The 22,096-nt window shown below is 40.9% G+C and overlaps 1 protein-coding gene across 2 annotated transcripts in view; it reads left to right on the top strand.

Annotated features, from left to right (window-relative positions):
• LOC102780603 (uncharacterized) overlaps positions 1 to 22,096 on the top strand; it is a 107,946-nt gene that overhangs the window by 49,716 nt on the left and 36,134 nt on the right. For both annotated transcript variants that reach the window (XM_087844895.1, XM_087844894.1), the window contains exons 9-10: positions 320 to 378; positions 2,754 to 2,843. In XM_087844895.1, the coding sequence (XP_087701021.1) occupies positions 320 to 378; positions 2,754 to 2,843 (149 nt within the window). The remainder of the gene's footprint in view (positions 1 to 319; positions 379 to 2,753; positions 2,844 to 22,096) is intronic.

Below are 22,096 nucleotides of genomic sequence, written 5' to 3'. Positions count from 1 at the left end.
TTAAGGTAATTTAGCAGGTGTAATAACCAAGTAAGATCATTTAATTTCTCACAGCAGCTGGTAAATTAATATGCATTTATTCAGTTAACGATTACTACATAAACAGGACTAATTGTAGTATCTGTGGTGTTTGTTTTGTGTAATGACTGCAGTGGCAGGCTAGTAAAAATTAACAGCATATATGAAAGCAGTATTGTTCGCCTTAAAACCACGTTAGAAGGATGCACTTGTATTTATGCAAGTTCCCAGTAAAACTAGTTTCGTAATCGCAGATGAGTCATTTTGCAGAGAAAGCTAACACAGTGTTTCCACGTTTTAGATGCAGTTCACACTCTCACCTGTGCCCTGATGCTGCTTAACACTGATCTGCATGGTCAGGTAGGTATAATGCTCGAGTGTGTTTCAGTGAAGCTGGAAGTGTGCAGCAAGTGTGTAGGTGCTCACATGATAAACAAAGAGAGAGAGCTGTTTAAGCTGTGTTCTCCTCAGAGGCCCTTTGGATTAGCTGTGCGGAGGTTTTTTTTTTAGTATAAGACTCGGTTTGATCACCATCTCATCTGGGTCTGCAGGTCTGCCTGCTGAGCTCCTTTCTCCATCATTAATCTGCTGCTTTTATAATCAGAGCCTTCCTTTGGAAATCTGGGCCATCGGTGGCTCTTCTGTGTGATAGTGCAGCTCAGTGGATGAATGATTAATTAAAGTGGCTGCGAGGTGACAGGATCGGGGAGCGGCTCTTCCATGGAAGAGCACATCAGGAAAGTCTCTACATATTTTAACAAATTTAACTGTGAACTTTTTTGCGACTCTACCTGTTAATGTTGGTGGTTCTTTTCTATAAATAACCTCTAATAGTGATTATAATTGGATTTGGTGTTGATTGGCAGGTCGGGTGCACAGGTTTTAATTTATCTTAGATTTTTCCAAATTAACATAGAGTCAGAAGTACACACTCACTTAAATCTTTGAATAAACGGTTCTGTAAATGTCTTTTAACCTGACAAGCCCGAGGCCTGTTAACTTCTCATTTGTGATCATGATTGACTACAACTGGTAGTTTCTTTTTACTGGAATAAAAAGGATTTGTTTGAGAGCACTCACTGGATCGACCAACACTCAAAAGAATTGGAAAGTCCAGAGAACTAATAAGGAGAACCACAGAGTTGGGAAGGTCTCTGGGAGATGTTCCCAAACGTCTGCAGATTCCAAGAGCATCAACTCACAGTATTGTTTAAGTACAGGTTATTAGGACGTGTCACCACTTTGCTGAGTTCAGTAACCACCAAGGCTTAATCACTGTCCACAGTAAAGCCAGTTTTACATCCTCGTGGACTCTGAAGTGATGTAAAACTTCAACACTTTTAAGTGACTGAAATTTACATCTTCCCACATGGAGAAAAGTTTTATCATCAGACGAGACAAAGATTTAGGTATTTGACCACCAGAGATGGGCAGTACTGCAATCCGATTACTTTTTTCAAGTAACGAGTAAAGTAAGGGATTACTATTGCAAAAACAGTAATTAGATTGCAACCAGAGCACACCTCCGCCTACCCCACTCCTGCTTTACAGGTGAAAATAGAGCAACAGGACCGCTAGTCTTTGACTTTATTTATTTTCTGCTGTGTTTTACTTGCATCTATTTGAAAGAGTGAGTGTAAACACACAAAAGAAATTATTTTATGTGCAGAAAATAGGTTTAAATGTTAAACAAATTTCTTCCAGTCAGAGAATGTTGCATATAATTACATTTTTACTTGATGCATAAAGTTAAAAGATTAAAACTGATAAAACAAGTTATAAAAAGAGACTTTTCCATTTGATTACATTTTGTATGATGGATTATGTAGAAAAAGTAGAATTGGGCTGAAAGATCTATCGCTTTATCACCTATTCAGGTTGTAAATCGTGTTTTTAAAAAGTAACTAAGTAATTAATTACTTTTGAAAATAAGTAATCAGTAAATTAAGGGGATTACTTTTGGGGGAAAGTAATCAGTAATTAGTTACCGATTACTTTTTTCAAGTAACTTGACCAACACTGTTGACCACAACGTCGAAAAATGTGGACCTTGAACGTAGTGAAAACCTGTGGATTATGATTAAAAGCTAGTTTTGTGTGACACCCTGACCAACCAACCAAATTAAACAAACTCTACCATGTCTGCCAAGAAGAGTGGATAAATATGCAGCCAGAATTATGCCTGAGGCTCATTGGTGGCTACCACGAGCATGTGGCCAAGAAATGAGGGGACATCTAACTAAATATTAGTGGGGATGTATGTATATATTTGAGCCTGTATGGGTTAGAGAAATTACAAAATAAGTTTATACTTGCGCATCTTGTTTTTTTTAAACTCATTAAACATGTATAATGTACAACCATTTCACCCTGAGCGAAAGAAACAAAAGAAATTATTTAAACCCCAGAATGAGCGGATGTAAGACTCGACTATAAATATGGTCTATTCACTGAACTGTCAGAGAGACTTTGCCTCAAAAGTATCTAAAATGTAACCATTTAAATCTCATCAAACACTAACTCAGCAGCGTTAATAATTTTGACACCTGACCAGTGATTTAATGCTTTTTGCATTGACAGCTTCTCTCTACATCTCCATAACTTTTCATAGTCAAAGGGACACAATAACAATAAAAATTGACATTTAATCGAAGGTACTTTGTGTGAAATAAAGAGGTAAGGAATGTGTGTTAGCATGAAATAATAAATATTAAATGTCTATTATTTTTTTCCAGAACATTGGCAAGAGGATGTCATGCACACAATTCATTGGCAACCTGGAAGGACTGAACGATAGCCAGGATTTTCCCAAAGAACTGCTCAAAGTAAGCCAGTCTGAAATAGCACAAACGCACATGCTGTCATACGCAAACACACATCCCACATGAAAGTGAGCGGGCTGCCTCTGCCAGCGCTGTATTGTCCCTCAAATACTGCGCGACTGAGCCTGGCTGTCTGGCTCGCGCTTGTTGCCAGCTGGCATTCACCTCATCTCCAGGGGCATCCAATCAGAAGGCAAACCCAGGCCCGCCACTTCCCGGTATGCTCCGGCTTGGAACCTTGGGGCTTGACAACTAATTGTTTCGTGGTCTGGAGACGAAGAGAGTGACACACAGCCGACCTCGAGGCATCTGTGTGTGTGTGTGACTACAGCAGCATTAGATTAGCCTGTTAGCTTAACCAAGTTGAGCTCGGTCTGTCAGACAGAGGCCTGCAGGCCACATGACAGGGGGAAATAATCCAATCAGAGCTGGTTGCTTGTCCATTGGTGCTCATAATGATGATGCTGTTGATATAGGTTTGTCTGCAGAGCGGTCCATCAGCATGCCACGGGGCCCCTTAGTGCGAGTCAACAAGTTGCATTGCAGTATTTATAATGCATGAGGGAGCAAGTCCTGCTGAACTGGCGGGAACCCTGAAATGAAAAGCCGAGCCTGTTATTAAGGGCAGATAGTATCAATGCTGAGGGCTTGTGACTGCAACAAAACCAGTCATGCATTATCTCTTTTATTTATGCTTGTGGAAATCCAGGAACGGTCTTTTTAATCATGCATTCCACTTTCCACAGCCTCTTTTATTCTCTTTCGCTCTCAATGAGACTTTTTTTTACCCTGAAGCCTCCGCCTCCCATCCTCTGACTCTCTAAATGTTCTGCCTGCCCGCTCACTGCCCTGCTCCTTATCTCGGCTCCGTTTAGCTCCCGTGCAGTTTAATCTCTGCCTCTAGACTGAGTCTCACCGCCACCTTTATCTGCTCGCTTTCACCTCCATCCTGTTCTGCTCTGTTTTCTTGCCTCCCCTCTCCTGACCGGTCATCTCTGCATTTGTTCTCTTCTGGTTTATGTCATTGTTACCTATAATTTTACCATTTCAAATTCCAACTGAACAACTATCATTCTCTGTAACCATAAAAAGATGCAGGTTAGGGTTAAGAGATATTTCACCGTGCTTCTTCTTTGCAAAGTGTATTGCAAACGAATTCAGTAGTTTGCTTTGATCAGACCAAGCGTTTATATCTGCTGAAGTTAATGAAATCTAGAACTAAAATTTAAAGCTGCTCTTTTAGCTTTTGATATTTCTTTTTGCACCAAACACCATTCCCTCTAGAGACTTTACTTTTCCCTGGCAGCTATTATAAACAAGAACATGCATTTATCTCAGCCGTTATAAAAAATGAATGACTATGAGTTTATTCACAAATAAAATTTTAACCATTAGAGAAAAAAATTATACACAGCTGTCCTACAGATATAGTTAAGTACAGCAACTTTAATAGCTGCTGATATTTACCTAAACTCCTTCTCTCCTATCAAGCTTTGATAGGCTTAACTTAAGTCATTTCTTCCTCATACAAAATTCTTTAAAGGTGCCGGTATTTAAACCATTATTTAAAAAGCCATCACAAGCAGTCTTAGCAAATTAAACCCAATTTATAACTTACCTGATAATTTTAAGCGTTCCTGTCAGGATTTAAATTCATCACATTACAGAAACAGCCCTAGTGAAGAATAATCTCATCATGGCCTCTGACAGTCGACTCAGTGACCTCAGTTTAGGATTCAATATTGCTGACCACGGTGTTTTACTACAGAGATTAGAACACGCCGTCATTATTAACCTGCTAAGACCCGAACTCTTCCATGACATGCATTTTTAATTTCTCTTTGATATTTGGGCTGATTGGGGCTCGATGATTGTAAAAACAAAGAATTACCAGATTTTTTTTTTTTAAAGAAAAATAAGAGCCACATCTGAGGATATTCGTTTAAAGTTTTGATAGAACAGTAGCAGTATAATGTCCATGTAAGTGGATATCAGGCCCTTGCAGAGCAAAATTGAGTATTTTGGTCTAAATAAGCCAAAATGTGATGTATACATATGTGGACGCCAGGTCCTAGGAGGTTAAAGGAGCTGTGCTGCAGTGATTTGAATCATATCTAACTTATAGACTCCAGTCTGTTCATGTAAATGGAGAGTCACACACTATGGATTTGGAGTTCCACAGGGTACTTTACTGGGACCAGTTCTGTTTACATTATACATGCTTCCCTTAAATAGTATCATTAGAAGTCAAAGCATACATTTCCACTGCTATGCAGATGACACCCAACTTTATCTGAGAGTGAAGCCAGATGATATAAATCAACTAATAATAACTTTATAAAGACTTAAAACCTGGATGACGTCTAATTTACTGCTTCTAAATTGAGATATAACTGAGGTTATTGTACTCGGCCTTAAAAACGTAGAAATATGGAGTCTAAACAAATATTTATCTGGATGGCATTACTTTGGCCTAAGGTAACACTGTGGGGAATCTTGGAGTTATTCTATGTCCCTAAATCCACATATTAAACAAACATGTAGGACTGCTTTCTTGCACTTGCACAATATCTCTAAAGGTCCTGTCTCAGTGTGATGTTGAAAAAATATGTGCATTTATTACTTCCAGGCTGGACGACTGTAATTGATTATTATCAGGATGTCCTAAAAACTCCCTGAAAAGCCTTCAGTTAATCCAAAATGTTGCAGAAAAAGTCCTGACAGGGACTAGAAAGAGAGAGCAGATTTCTCCTATACTGGCTTCCCTTCATTGGCTCCCTGTTAAATCCAGAAGTGAATTTATAATCCTGCTCCTCACATACAAGGTCTTGAAAAATCAGGCCCCATTGTATCTTAATGATCTATAGCACCATATGACTCCATTAGAGCACTTCACTCTCAGACCGCAGGCTTACTTGTGGTATTTAAAAGTAGAATGGGAGGCAGAGCCTTCAGCTTTCAGGCCCCTCTTCTGTGGCTCCCAGTTTGGATTCAGCACAGACACTATCTCTACTTTTAGGATTAGGCTTCAAACTTTCCTTTTTGCTAAAGCTTATAGTTAGGGCTGGATCAGGTGACCCTGAATCCTCCCTTAGTTATGCTGCAAGAGGCCTAGGCTGCTGGCGACTTCCCATGATGCACTGAGTGTTTCTTCATGATTCACCTCTTATACGCTACCTGTTTATACATCACTATTGTGTTTAAAAATGAACAATTAAACTCTGTCTTGCTTTTTGTCCTCTCTCTCTCTGCTGTCTTCTCCTACCTCTCACCCCCAACTGGTTGCAGCAGATGGCTGCCCGTCCCTGATTTCTTCCTGGTTCTGTCGAAGGTTTCTTCCTAATAAAAGGGAGTTTTTCTTTCCCACTGTCGCCAAGTGCTTGCTCATAGGGGGTCGTCTGATTTTGGGGGTTTCTTTTTAATAATATAGGGTTTGTACCTTACAATGCAAAGCAGCTTGAGGTAACTGTTGTGATTTGGTGCTTTATGTATAAAATATTAGGGGTGGGGGAAAAAATCGATACTGTGTAGTATCGTGATATTTTGTTTGCTAATAATGTATCGATACAGGGACAGCAGAAATTGATATTTTGTTACAAAAAAGGTTTTTGTGCTCTGACTTCAGAGCATGTTGATCCTTTTTCTGAGCAAGAATCCTGACATTCCTTCACTGTCCAAATGTGTTTAACTTTTTTTTGGCAGCAATAAACATGACAGTTTACTTATTTTAATTTAAGACATGTTTTATTTTAATTAAGTTTAAAACTTTTTTATTCAATGTAAAAATATATTTTATTTTAATTTACTTTCAAATTCTTCAGTTGCTGAAGGGGCTGCATAGTTTTCATAAATTGCATAGTTCAGAATAGCTATAATTGTACCAGATGGTTGCGTTCAGTTAAGTTGGACTAGACTGTAATACAAACCGTTCAGTTTGTCAACAATAAAACTGAAATGAGAGAAAGACTGAGTGTGAGACTTTGATATTAGATAAAATGAATATTGATAAAGTTTACCTTTATGTACAGAATCTGAATATCGCAAAATATTTTAAAAAATTGCAATAATATCGTATCGTGCGTTAAGTATCGTGATAATATCGTATCGTGGGATGTATGGTGATTCCCACCTCTATAAAATATATGTAAAAAATGTATAAAAAGGTCAACAGGAGGAGGTGTAATCGCTTTCTGCCTTCAAAAATAATCAATAATATTCAGCCAATCAGCTTCCTCCACAGTATTTTGAATCTAGCAGCTTTGCATAGTTCACACTTCAAACTAATCCTTCTTTTTCTTACACCGGGACATTTTTGCTCCTTTTCCTCGTCCCACTGACCAAACGTTCCTCTGGTTGGCCACTGCTCTTAAATTGTGTATTTGAACATCAGGTGGGAGAGCCGTAGCTGACCATTATGGGGGTTACCCCTCTCAATGACATCATACAAATCCAAGATTAGAAAAGCCAGTCTGAAACAGAGTTATTAGAGCCGTCTGAAGTCTGTGCTTTTGGCTCACAGGGACTACTGGTGCATTGGCTGACCTCATGAATTAAAAATGTAGCCATGTTTAATAAGAGCATTCACCACAACGGTACACTGTGTATCACGTAAAATAAGAAACACCATTGGAGGTCTTAATTTTGGTGCCACCCATTTTTATTTAGTTGGTGCATCTGTTACTAAATAAACACTGTAACTCGTTCAGGTTTTGCTCACAAACAGTTGCTGTATCTGTTCCCGGTAGCCTCTCATTCCTTTCTTGTTTTTTCCTGTCCTCCCTGTTTCTCTGTTATCGCACCATCATTTCCTGGTACAAAATGACCTTCTCCCTCCCTCCCCACCACCATCTGTGTTCCTCATTTCCTCCGTTCATTTTCTTATTTTCCCATTTCCCCATTTGTGCCTGGTGCTCGTGTTTGTGTTTGCTGTAAATACATTAGAGCACAGCTGGAGATACCCCTCATTCGGTTTAATTTTCAGCATGCACATGTGCTGTATTCCATTTGGTGTTCTACGGTCAGAGCTTGTTTCTATTTTTCCACAGTTTTTTATTTTCCTGGCATCTTTTTCTCCTTTTGTGCCCACCTTTCTTTGCTGTATCTTCAGATTTAACTGGTTTTTCCATAAAATTGTTTGTTAGTTTGTTTCTTAGCATTTAATAGCAAAAAATCTGTTACTGTGTGTTGCACCGGGTCAATTTATGGATGCACCTTTCTAACCAGGCTTGCTAACTTTTGCTGATAACTTATCACTCCACCCTCTCATCTGAAGGTTAAAGTCGGATTGGCAGGTGGGGAAGCCAGTAGATGGGATGTAGCAGTGCAGTGCGGAGGAAAAATTACTTAGAAATAAGTCACAATCATTTGTATAGTGAGCTGCAGTATATATAGTATTCTGTGTATGTAGGTTGTGACCTGAGATTTGCTGCTATTTGTGGATTTAGCCAATAGAATTCAGGAATATTTAAGCAGATTTTGTGCGAGCTACTGTGGCTAAATTTCAACCTCAAGTCAATATAAAGCTGGTATCAAAAGTAGAATTTGGTAAGTCATTGTAATCCACACTGCCTTAATTTTAATCTCATGTCTAATTTTACTCTCACTTCTTTTCTGTAGGGCCAGCTGCGTGCTGAAGTACCCCAACCGCAAGTTTATAGGCATCTGCACCATGAAAACTCACAGGGATAAGAAGGAAAAAGCTGTAAGCAAAAATGTACAGGGGCCAGACTTTTAACTATTTCTTGTCAAAAAATGGTCAGCTGTAGAAAACTAACACGATGGCTAAAAATGCAGAGTGCCAAACAACGTAGGTGACATCACAGTGGTTAGCTTTTATCTGCAGCTTATAAAGCACAGCAATAAAACTGATAAATTACAAATTGCATAAATATATTTAAAACCTTTAGATGTTTGTGAGTTCTGAAATTCAGCAAGAATGAATCCTATAGTCCTTAATATACTTTGTGCATATTATATGCAAATCTCATCCTGACTCCACAGTACGTTGTGTAGTGAATATGGAAGTACCTAGCTGCTAGCTACGACCACAGCTGTTGGATCTTAAACTACAACTTAAAGCAACCTTTGCAAAGATATTTTGTCATTTGGCGTCACATTGTGTCTCTTTATCATCATGTAAACAGCTTTCCAATAAGAAATACTGTCACCTCACAGAGATCAATATTCTTTTTTAGCACAAAGAGCAGAATTTCAGACCTTTAATTACTTTTAGGCAGTGGCATACACATTTTAGATATGTCGGGAAATGTAAGCAAAAAGAGAGCCTTCATAAAGAGCAGTAGAGTGTGACTCTTTAAAATGGTGCCATATGTCGCAGCTTTACTCCGAGGGGCAGAAACACTGACGTGGCACTGAGCCACTTTAGTCCTGTGGCTGAAACAGAAATCAGCTGCCTGGTGGACTGGAAAATAATGAGTGAGGCTTTGCATCCCCCTGACACCTCTTTCCACCTCTCTCCCTCAGGTAGACTACACTCCCTCTTTCATCGTCAATTAACTCATTTCTTCCTCTATTTTCTTTCTTTGCCTGCCTTCCCCAGTAACTGTCGCAGATTCTCCCTCTCTCTCTCTCTCAATTACTCCTCTCGACCCTCCCTCGCTTTCTCTCGTTTGATTAAACCCTATGATATGTTTCCTCATTACCACCACAATAGAGGAGCAGAATAGAGCAATCTCCTGAAGTGAGTGTGCGAAGCCTCAGCTCCACTGCCCGCCCTTACACTTCCCAGCACACCAATAACTCCCCGAAAGCCTTTTTATGTCGAGATATTTTATTTTTATTGCATTTCAACAGTAATAATGACACAGAAAGAGGCGAGATAAAGAAGGAGATTACGTGAAACAAAGGCATTAACCAGGTATAAAATCAGGGGGTGGTGTTCCCAAACTGCAGTGACTATCAGTGGCATGAGTAAAGTTCCCAGACAAATGTAATGCAAGGTTTTAATGAACATATAAATATCTATTCCTGCATTAAATAAGCTGCTTACTTTGGTTGATTTCAGTGCTTTTACAGCATTTAAAAGTATAATGGAAACATGAGCCAATCCTTTTGAATGTTAAAAGGCTTCAGGCAAATATCACATGGTTAGGTTGTTTTTTTGTTTTTTTTAGCATTTACTGTATTTTTATTATTATTATTATTGTTTTGATTGGTTGAGGCCTTAAGCAGAGCAGCATTAATTCATGTATTGGTTTGCAGGCCGTATGTCTGTGCAATCTGATAGAGTAAAAGTGTAAAAGGCTGAGTTAAATGTTTGGTCGATACGATCTCTGGTAATATGTTGATGCGCACACGTTATTAGATCCAACATGTGACACGGTGGATGAATGCGTTCAGCTTCAGCACACGCTTCTATTGCAGCGCTGGTGCTCATTTGTCTCAATCATTGTGGTCTTGTTCTGGGATTCGTAATGAGCCCATAAACTATCTTAATGTAGTCCAGAGGTTATTTCCTCGCCGAGTTGCCCGCGCTGTGCTATCAGTCAGCGGGCATGTGACAGCTTGACAGGGTGCTCGCAGCTCGAGCACAGAGGCCAGTCAATTTAGTCAGCAGTGTTAGAATGAATTTTTTATCACATGTAGTTGCAGGAAAAACTTGGACATTCTGTATAATATTATTATATTATAGTCAGTGTTGGGGAGTAACGGAATACATGTACCGCCGTTACGTATTTAAAATACAAAATATGAGTAACTGTATTCCGTTACAGTTACCGTTTAAAAATGTGGTATTTAGAATACAGTTACTTTGTTGAAATAAATGGATTACACGGTGGTACTTCCCTGTTTCATATTGTGGCGGGTCAGGACTGTTTGGGTTTTGTTTGACAGCTACGTTCTGTTGTTCCAGGCGGCCGCGTTACGGTTGCCATGGTTACAGGGTGACGCTCTCTCTCTGCGTGTTTCCTGGGTGAGAGGGGCCTTTTTGTTGTTGTTGTGCTAAGCTAATAGGCAGAATGCTACAGGTATAGCTCTAAAGAATGTAGCATCATAGGCAGTGTAGTCCGTGCTGCAGGGAGAATGGACTGCCATACCCGTTATGTGTCTGTGAGCGAGGGAGGGAGAAAAAGGAAAAGTATGAGCTGTCATCGAGCAAAAACGGGAGCTGGAAGCATGTAAATATAATAATAACCACTGCAGCCAAGAAGAGAGCCTGACGAGCCCAGTTGTAAGTAAGCTATTAAGACTCGACTGTACACCGTGTTCGTGTTTTCCTCCAAAAACACGAACACGAATCTCTCGCTAGCAAAGTTGACCCAGACAACAAAGTAAAGCTAGTTTTCGGCTACGAGCCGACACAGAACCCACCGTATTAGCCAGAGGTCCCTTTACTACGGTTCGGAGCCGCGGACCTTCAGTAACAGTAATAAATCACAGCAATAGTACATTCATGTAGTTGTAAACAGCATGATAATATATTAAGTAATCCAAAGTATTCAGAATACGTTACTCTCATTGAGTAACGTAACGGAATACGTTACAGAATACATTTTGGGACATGTATTCTGTAATCTGTAATGGAATACATTTTAAAAGTAACCTTCCCAACACTGATTATATGTAACATATCATATATATTTCATATATATTTATTCATTTGAAAGTAGAATGAGGTGTTTCTGATCAGTGAGATAACAATCCGGTGTTGTTTGAGGATGTGAACTATGGTGTGAGTCAAGTCGATTGGTGAGGAAAAAGAGAGTTTAGAGTTCACCAGGCAACAGTTAGACTGACTGTACAATTGAAGGGGATTCCACGGAAAGGGTCGACCAACAAAGGTCTTCACAAGAGCGAGGTCAGAGTCCGCGAAGGTCACAAAGGAGCTCGGAGCAGCTTCCAAAGAAAGGCTTCAATGTAAATGGAAGTCAATTTATTGTTGGACAAACTGATTGGCCAGCTTCAGGCTTCATTCGAGTCAATGATGGTTTTTCCACCAATCAATTCACCGTGAAGCGAACTGGCTGACACCTATAATAAGTGCTTTCACCTTAAAATACCAATGAACATCATAAAGTTGGCTGTTCATAGCTCCATTTAAATTTACTAATAAATTGTGCTACATATTTAAAGATGAACCTAGCTGTATATAAGGTAGTTACATTTTTGTAGGCCAGTAAAAGTCTGATGTACTTGTTTGCGAGTCCAGTGGGGAGTCCACCATCAGCAGCAGCTATGGAGCGCATGGCAGGGCTGCAACGAGAAACCACTGCTCTCCAAAAACACACAGCAGCCAGTGTGTAATTAGGTAAAGTTCATATGTAGACTTTTTTTAACAGATAAGACCAAAACAGAACTTTTTAGGATAAATGAGCAGCATTTTGTTTAATAGCGTGTGTCCTCTGTGAAACATGGTAATAAAAGGGATGATTTTTGATTTTTTTTTAACATTGATTGATGAATTCATTCTGCAATTATGCATTTTAAAGGAAATATCAGAAATGTTTTTCTTAAAACCGAAATAAAACCTGAAAAGAACAGATGCTTTACCAACGAACGGTCAGAAAGAAGAACGCAGGTGATGTTTGGGAACGGTCAAATCAGTTGGACTTCAATTGAGCTAAAATGTTGCAAAATGACTTGCAGTAAACATTTTTTGAGGACACACACCAACAGGCCGGAGTTTCTTGTGTTTTGAGCAGTGAAATAGGCTAAAATAGGAGAGCAAAACATTTTTCCCTGTGAAGGGATTCACCTGGAAAACACCTGTTTCTTTCTGTTAAAGCCAACAGGGTTGATGCTAAGCTAACCAGCTATTGCCTGCAGTCTCATTAATGACCAACAGCAAATAACAAACCATTGCTTTTTTTTTTTTTTCTTTTCTTTTTTGCCTGTCCCATTTGGTTCTTTAGCCGTCAGAATTGTTGTCTGAAGACCAACAAGGATACCCAATGGATTTATTTTGCCAAATGGATCATCATGGCATTGCCGTATTGGTCCATTTGATCGACCTTTGTTTTTATTATTTATTTTATTTTATTTTCAGTTGTTACAGACGGGACAGACATGAGTGAGGGATAGGAAAGGGAGAAAGAAAGAGGAAGGAAAAGAAAAACAGAAGGGGAGAGGGACAGTGAGAAAGGGGGGAAAAAAATATCTCCTGGATCACCTGTTGAGAGAAAAAGAATAGAAAACAAGCAAAAAACAAACAAACAAAGCAACATACACCATCGCATTAATCTAGCTAAGTGTAAACAGCAGTAAATACTAAATATTGAATGTTGTGCAGCACGCAGGACAGACAGCGCACAATGTGCTTTGAAGTAGCAGCCAAGAAAGGTGTGATTTAAGTCTACGAACAGTGAACACCCGTGTGCACACCTGTGTGGATCAGCGCGCTTGTATTCAAATGGTTTCCCCATGTAATGGTCTGCAAGAGGATGTAGAGAGCCATAGCCCTGTCCCCCAGGGCATGAAGCAGGCATGGAAGAGATCCAGGCCCCAGACTTCCAGAGGCCCCAGAGTGCAAGAGCCCAAGGAGGACCACCGGAGGGGCATCCGTGCCACCTTCATGGGAAGGGCTGAGGATCCCCAGATGAGGGGTCACCCAGTAGCCACCGGGCAGAAGCTAGAGGGGGCTGCACCGGTGTGCCCGCCGGCTCCGCCGGCAGCCAGCTATGCCAGAGTGAACCGAGCCGCAGGCACAGAGGCCGGAGGCCCGAGAAACCATTGCTTTACCTAAAAATTAAACTATATATTTTGGCTTCTTGGTATTGGTATAATTTGTTCACATTTACACCTAATTCATTTACTCGTTTTGATCAGGGGAGACAAGATTAAACACGAGTATATGAGATTATATCACAACTCATGCTGAGGCAAGGCTAAGGTGGTTTGGATGTGTGCAGAGAGGTATAGTGGATGTATTGGACAAAGGAGGACTGATGTGACGGAGGAGGATGCTAGGAATAGGGTGAGATGGAGACCGATGATCCGCTGCAGAGTCCCCTTAAGGGAACAGCTGAAAGAAGAAGAAGACTCATCTCTGTTGAATCTTTTGCCTTTGTTGTTGTTTTTGCAGTTCTGCAGTATTTGGACTACTTGTGCTCGTGACTGATAAGTGGTTTGTGTTTGGCCCATTAACACAAAAAGAAATGATTAAGACTTGTGCTCTGAGTGCCACAGTGAGAACTCCATGTTCCCTCTATACTGGCCTGCATGGAAGCATAGCGGCTCTGTAGCTACTGTAGCTCCCTGCAGATTTTGAAGCTCTGGCTACTGGCCCGAGCTTGTGCTTCAGAGGAAGCTTTCTTCCTTTATTGTGAGGCTCAGAGATACATAGGTTTGCACTCCCTCTAAGTCTCTCTCTCTTCTCAACACTGCTCAGGGCGCAAAGCTTGAAGTGGGAGCTAATGATGCACTGAAGTAGGTTACCAGCCCGCAGTAGAGCAGGAGAACAAATTCTGCTGAAATGAAAATGTTGTAGAGCTCAATCATGCGGCGAGCCACGCTCGTCAAACAGTAATTAGGTACACTGATGTTATCGATTGCGTGGAAGCATCGATTGCGGGGAGGAAAGATGGATGGTTTATTTGTTTTTGTAAATGAGGGAGAAGAAATCTTTCTCACGTGTCCCCGCTGTCGGTCTGGCTCGTGGATAAATGTGTCTGAAATCTGCACAGGAGCGCCGGCGCTCGGCGGCTGAGCCAGCCTGGCGAAGACGAACAAGTCATTTCTGAGGACAGATGCTGCTGTTTGCATGTGCGACTACACGTCTGGACAGGGTGCACGGGGAGAAAACAGCAGTTTTGAAATTGCAACACATGTGATTTTGTAAAAGCTGTCAAGAATTTCAAACCTGTGTAACTTTGGAGCAGGTTGTCCTCTTCTATTTTTAACTACACACCCTTCAAGGATGAGCAACCCCTAACGCTTGCCCTCTTATTTTCCACATACTGCCCTGCATGTTTATTAGATTTCAGTCGGACTCAGAGGATTCATTACGGCGGCAGGATACAGTTAGAATCTGGCATCTCCAACCTCATCACTTCCTGCAAATATGGCACACATAGCTGATGGAGAAGGATGAGTAAATATCTACTCTGAGTGATGGACAGTATGAAAAATAGATGCAGCTTTCAGGTGTGAAAATATCTCAAACCTGCATTGTTTCTAATGGCCACCGGGGGGCGACTGCTCAGGCTGCAAAAGGATTCGCTGTTTTATAAAAGTCTATCATTATAGATGAATTTCATGGGCTAAATTGCCCGTTTCTGGTTATACTGAATAAAACATTAAGTTTATTTTGTAAATTTTGATCACAATTTGTGTCAGAAACCCGATTAGCTGGAGAATTATCCAAGCGGTAAGCGTGAAACCGTAGCTCATCATCTTTTCAGGGAAAAGCCTGAAGCTTCCACACAGGACTACACAAACCAGCTGATGGCGTCACGGTGGCTACATCCATCTTTTATATGGTCTATGGATGACATGTCAGAGAGAGAGACAAATGTTGGAGGGTGTGTTCGGCACACTTTGGTCTTTGCTCTGTGTGTAATACGAGGAAAAGCTCGAGTTATCTGCCTGAATCAGCTCACAGGCTTTGTTCCATTCATGTTGCATTACTCTAAAAGAACAACTGCATTGTTTATAGATAGATAAATAGGCTGAATCATTATATATGAATACAGAAGTTATTTTCTTTAGGCTGGAAGTGACGAGTCCCTGGAGCGTCTTTGTCTCCCTTGTGTGCAGAGCTATGCATGTGCAGCCTCCCTCTTCTGTCTGTGCAAAAACATTTACTGTTTAGTCCTCCAGAGTGGGGCAACTTTAGATATAGGGTTATATGCAATTATTTATGTTTAATTTGTGTAGGCTGTAAAGGTGTCTGCATTTTTTATTTTATTTTATTTAAGTTTTTTAAGCAAATCGCAAAGTAAGTTGAAATCTCTGTCAAAGGTGGTTTGCAGTCCAGTCCATTGCTCTGGCACTGACGCTGGTCCCAGAGCGCTCTTCATTCAGTTTCTATCATCTTATGTCTTTGCTTTCTTTTATTTCTGGCAACAGGACACTGTTTGCTGTTTTAACTACCTGGATAAAGTACAGGAAACAGGAAGGGAAAAAAAGCTTTTGGTGAATTTGCTTCTCTTCGTTGCATCATCGAGCCTTTATTTTCAGAGGAATTCATACTCAGAGGCAGAAAGAATTGTCCAGTTGTGGAAACAACAGTTAGCTCATAATAAAGGTTAAAGTAAAACTTTAAATGATACATTTTCTGATAATCTGTGCTGCTGTCGTCAGACTAAAACTCACTAAATCTGCTGCTGTTTATTTTGACTCATGCACCATCCTGCTGTCTCAAACACACAGTGGTAAGAAACACTATGGTGCACACATTTGTCATTTTTTTGCATTATTTTGCAATTTTTATAGTACATATTACTTTTTAAAGATTTTTATCATATCTCTGTATCAACATCACACTGACTCTCTTATTAAAAATGCAGCCGACTGCTGTTTTAAGGAAGGTTTCCAAGTGATGCACACTGTAAGTGACAGGCCACATGGTTTCACTGTGATTAAAATGAATGCAGCCGTGCTGTGCTTCAGCTCTGATGCAGCAGATCTGGTGGAGTTGCATGTTGAGAATTTAACCACGCCAGTGTCACTGACACACTGATGTTGTTCGCTTTCTTATTTAGCATTTCGATGTGTCAGATGCAAAGAATTTCAAGTTTCTCTCAGTTGGTGACAGATTGGCTCCAAAGTTGTGGCAGAAATCAGCAGCTGACTTTGAGACACACTCACTGGTTTTGGACTTTGTTTGCAAGAACAAACACATAAAATATTGTAGATCGTCTCTTTTTAATGTGAACTAATCTTATTTTAATGGCTCCATCTCTGCAGCCCTGCTGCAAGAAAAGCCTGTGGGAAGCCTTAGAAATTTGCTTGCAGTCAGTAGTTTGAGACCCTTGTGTTCGGTGCTTAGCGCTGCACTATTTTTACTTTTCATTGCTAATAGATCAGCTGCAAGGAAAATAATGCAGCTGTCTTTTTCTAGTCAGTAAACAGACATATGTAGGTGCTGCGCTGGAGCAGGACGAGTAGAAACAAAAGCAGTCTGCATATTTATTCTTATTGAATACAGATAAACTGAAGGAGATTAACCAACAGCATCAATGTGAAGAGAAAAAGGAAGGAATACAGTTTAGCAAGTGTGAGTGCGAGCAGTCAGCCAAGATGGCAAGAATTGCAGTTGCTAACATACCTGCTGTACATATAGCAAGATTGCAAACAGTTGACCTTGGCTTATGTTATTCGCAAGATACAGTGGCTTGCAAAAGTATTCTGCCCCCTTGAACTTTTCCACATTTTGTCACATTACAGCCACAAACATGAATCAATTTTATTGGAATTCCACGTGAAAGACCAACACAAAGTGGTGTACACGTGAGAAGTGGAACGAAAATCATACATGATTCCAACATAACTGCAAAGCGGGGTGTGCGTAATTATTCAGCCCCCTGAGTCAATACTTTGTAGAACCACCTTTTGCTGCAGTTACAGCTGCCAGTCTTTTAGGGTCTGTCTCTACCAGCTTTGCACATCTACAGACTGAAATCTTTGCCCATTCTTCTTTGCAAAACAGCTCCAGCTCAGTCAGATTAGATGGACAGCGTTTGTGAACAGCAGTTTTCAGATCTTGCAGATATTTACCTGAAAACCTGCTAAATACAATATAATCTTATATTCTGGTAATTTAAAAAAACATATGACAGAAAATATAAGCTTATGAAAACTTAACTTATGACCACATGATCACATGATTTATGATTTGACTGAGATTTTAAGGGGGATTTGGAAGGTCAATCAAGAATAACAGAGAAGCACATCTGTTTTTTGCTATTAGCCAGGTGTGGGTCGGTATCATTTCTTATTTTGTTAAATATAAAGCAACATTAATTAAGATTAATTACATTTTTCACCTTTATTTAAGCAGGAAACAGCGACTCTTGATGTTAAAAATAACCCTCTTTTGCAAGAGTGTATCAGCTGAGATAAACAGCAAAGTACAACTTAAACGTATACTCCATGATACCATCACACTCATGTCAGGCCAAGCAGGCATTATTGTTCGGGCAGAACATTTGCAGCCCCCAGATCGCTTAAAATCTAAATTAATTCATTTAGTTGATTTTGCAGCTGATTTCACGAGGAGGGAACCCTTGTTCCACTTTCAGCACAGGCTTTAGACAGAAGAGCGAAGACAACAGCTTCCAGTGAGCAGCATTGTGCAGAAAAAGGATGCGGGGTAATTTGATTAGAAATGCTGCTGTCACATAGTTTGTGCAGCAGAATAGCATCACAGCTCAGCAGACAGTGGAGTTAAGCAGCATCTTCATGGTAAATTGTGCATGCAATCATTTTCCCTTTCTGATATTTGGTTTTGGAAACTGAACAAAAATCCACTACTGGACAGGTTCTGTATGTTTAACTGGCTCTGCTGAGCTTATTTATCTGTCATATACATACTTCTGTTATGGCTCATATCCAAATTCAGCTTCCACTGAGGTCTGCGGGTGTGCAAGTAGTCCATGTGAGGCAAAAGCTCGGGCTACAAACACTTAGCTTTGCACAGTTTATTGGATCTCAGAAGCCCCACCCCACCTGCTGTTCTTCTGTTTGTGAGGGGCAGCCAATCAGGAGACAGCTGGCTTAAAAGGATATGAGTGAACACAGCTTGTCGGGTCCAAAAATAAAAATATATCACTGGAAATGAGCTGAATAGATCTCTTGTAATCTTACGGATATTTGTCGACCCTCCCTGGAAAATCAAGAAAAACAAGACAATGTTTTCAAGCTCGTAACGTCCGGGATAAACGAATGTTCCTTTTACCAACACCTGCCACACTCAGCCTCACATTCGACAGCAAAGAGACACTGATCGGTACAAATCTCTCACAGTTTTTACTCCAAAAATAACTTTGAAATGTAGCGCTGCTGAGGGAAAAGGGGTAGAGAAAGATGAAGTGGGAAAAAAGAAAGGCAGAGTGTAAAGAAGAGACAGCTGCTTAGGTCAGAGGAGGCATGTGGCTGAGGAAGCGCTCCCCCTCTCCCTGAGCTGTCTGGACTCTCCGTGAGGGACAGAAGGAGAGATTTAGACAGGATGTGAAATATTGAGTGAGAGGAGGAGAGAAGGAGAGAGAGACTGACAGCAGGCAGGAGAAACTGTGAGGAGGGGATAAGGTAACTAAAAATACCACATTTGTTTAGATGTTTACACAGTTTGGTTTGCTTTCGGTAAGCAGGCGTTCCCTTCTTCTTTAGCGTAAAGTCACCTGACAAGACCCGCCATCACTGGAGTAATTCAAGGTTGATGGTTTTCTCAAGTTGCTCCCAACCATATACAGCAGAAAGGATGGATAATAGTCAGGAGGTCTGCAAAGAGAAAATATAGAAGCTTTTACCTCCTCCTGCAGCAGGCTGTTGTTTTGATGCAGGGTGCTTGCATTCTGCAGGCAAAGGTTAGCTCTGCTCCCCCGGAGCTCCTACCATTCCTCTTCCTCCTGATCGAGCTGCAGGCGCCCGAGGGACACCACTCACATCTCAGCTCACCAAAATGTCCACCCTGATGTCAAAAGACAGATGCTGGTCATGAGAGAGGAACAGTCTTTTTTTATTTGTGTCCATCTTTGTTCATGCTTGGTATAAGAAGAGAAACAACCACAGCAAAAGTAAGAGTTTTATTGTAAAATTTTAAATTTAACAGAGAGCATGAGGAGGACACAGCACATTAAGTATTTAAAACAACAAACTCAACCGTGTCATCCAATATTTTCTTACCTGTCTTTCTGGCGACGAATGCAAGCTGTCTAACAAACCTGTCCATCAGAACCTAAGTTTGTATACCTGACTGTTGCGATGTGAAGCACAGTGGTGCTAATCTGTTGTGCCAGATGCTCCAGTCTTCTCAAACTCAGCAATAATCTAAAACACAGATAGATTAGGGCTGTGACCACTGCCTAAAAAATCTAGTCCTAGGGTACGTTCAACCCAGCAAATCAGCCATCCATTCATGCATTCATCCATCGATTATCTTTGGTTTATGTGAAGTCACAGTGGCAGCACACTAAGCAGATATTCCAGTCGTCCTTCTGCCCAGCAGCACTTCCAGTTCTCAGGGTCTCCTTCCAATTGAGCGTCCAGGAGATTTTTGAACCAGCTCATCTGTATCCCTCTGATTCTCTGAGCTCCTTATCCTAACTGTGAGCTCAGCCATTCTTTACAGGAAGCTCATTTTTCCTGTTTATTTACAATCTGGGCAGCATGGCGCATGGGTTTGTCCAGGAGTTTGTCTGGAGTCTGTGCAAGTTTTCATGTTCTCTCCATGTTTGGGTGGGTTCTCTCCGAGTACTCTGGCTTTCTCCGGTAATCCAAAGACATGCAGATAGTGGGCTTAGGTTAACTGCTGATTTTAAATTCTCATAAGTGTCTATCTGGGTGCAAGTGGTTGTCTGTCTGTCTTTGTTGACCCTGCGACAGGAAAGCAACCAGTCCAGGGCATACCACCTCTCACCCTATCGGAGCTAGAATAAGCCCCGCCCCCCGTGACCCTCAATTGGATAAGCAGAAGAAAACAGATGGATATTTGTACAACGTCTAATATTACCAAACCAATGGCAACTCATTTATTTTATCAGGTGCAATTCTTGGGTTTACTTTCTATGCTGGCAAGCATTTGTCTCCATACCAGAGATTTTGCACCCATTTGTCGGGGTTTCTGTAATCCCCATGAATGGGGATCATCCCAATCTGACTCCACATCCCTCTTCCCAGGCATGGGACTCATTCTTTCACCCATTCTGCTTCCATATCTCGACTGTTGTTTTTGTAAAACCTCACTCCAACAGTGGACGCCCTCAATCCCAACTGTTTTGGCTGCTTAGTTACCTGAATCAGGCTGCAATCGCCACAATAAATCTAGCAGATCAGACCCATATGTAAGCCAGATGACAACCTGTAAAAAGGTAATTACTGACCCAGTATTCTACCTGCTAGCCCGCTCTGTGCCCTTGACTGAGTAAGGTCAGGGATGGATTTAGGTTGAATGATAAATTGTAACATATGGTTATATTTGTGCTTAGTTTCCTTATGCTAATGTCAGTGTCGTCTTCCCCTTTGCTTCCCTGTTCCCTGTTTGAAGTGCGTACTTCAGTTGACAAATCTGTCTTTAGGAAGCGCTTAATTAATTTGTCTTTTAAGCAAAGGTTTTAGTCAGATCCTCAGTTTTCTGTGTCACCTCCTTTTTCTTTTCTACTTTCACTTGGCCTAAAAACAGTACGGTTTATGTTTGTCTTTCTTAGGCCTTCGGAGATCACTTGTAGTTGTCACTCGCCTCCTGATGTGGCACTTTTGGGGGTTACTGCAAAGGTTATGTTTGGTTGCTTTAAATTTTTTATGTTAGCTGAGGTTAGTTTTCCTGAAAGCAGGGACGTTTGGCAGTTAACTGTGACAGTGACTTCGAAATGCTGAACCAGCATCAGGAATAACATTACGACCACTGACGGGTGAAGTGAGGAACACTGCATCCAAGGAAGGTATAGCAGGTATAGTGCTGCAGGTGCATAAATGTTAAAAAATGAGCCCATTTAGCTCATCGATAGGTGGTTGCTAGGCAACACGATGATGGCTTAATATCTGATATATATATGAGAACGTACCTGATTTGCAGGGATTGTTTATACATACACTGACCTCATTATTGGAACTTTGGCCATGATAAAGTTTGAGTAACTCTTATTATTTATATATCAGAGAAAGTCTGATGGGGTTCTTGATGTTCATGGATAGACATAAAGAAGTATTTCTATCCATCCATCAGTTTCCTGCTTTTTTGCTATGCTGATGCTCTTCTCCGACACTGAAGCCAAGACATAATCTTCCGAGGCATACCGTCGGCATACCCTGGGTCTCCTCCATTTAGGACAGGGGTGGGGGAACTCCAGGCCTCAAGGGCTGGTGTCCTGCAGGTTTTAGATGTGTCCTTGATCCAACACAGCTGATTTAAATGGCTAAATGAGCTCTCCAGAGGCCTGGTAATGAACTAATCATTTGATTGAGGTGTGCTCACCTAGGGTTATATCTAAAACCTGCAGCACACCGGCTCTTAAGGCCGAGTGTTCCCCCACTCCTGATCTAAGACCGGCACCTTATCTAGGAGGCATGCAGGAGACGTCACGTTCAGATGTTGAACCTCCATTGGCTCTTTTTGGAGAGGAAAGGTAGTAGTACTACTA

The sequence above is a fragment of the Neolamprologus brichardi genome, chromosome 8, assembly GCF_056152115.1.
Source record: "Neolamprologus brichardi isolate AB-2024 chromosome 8, ASM5615211v1, whole genome shotgun sequence".
Lineage (NCBI taxonomy): Eukaryota > Metazoa > Chordata > Actinopteri > Cichliformes > Cichlidae > Neolamprologus > Neolamprologus brichardi.
This window is presented reverse-complemented; position numbering and strand designations above follow the sequence as displayed.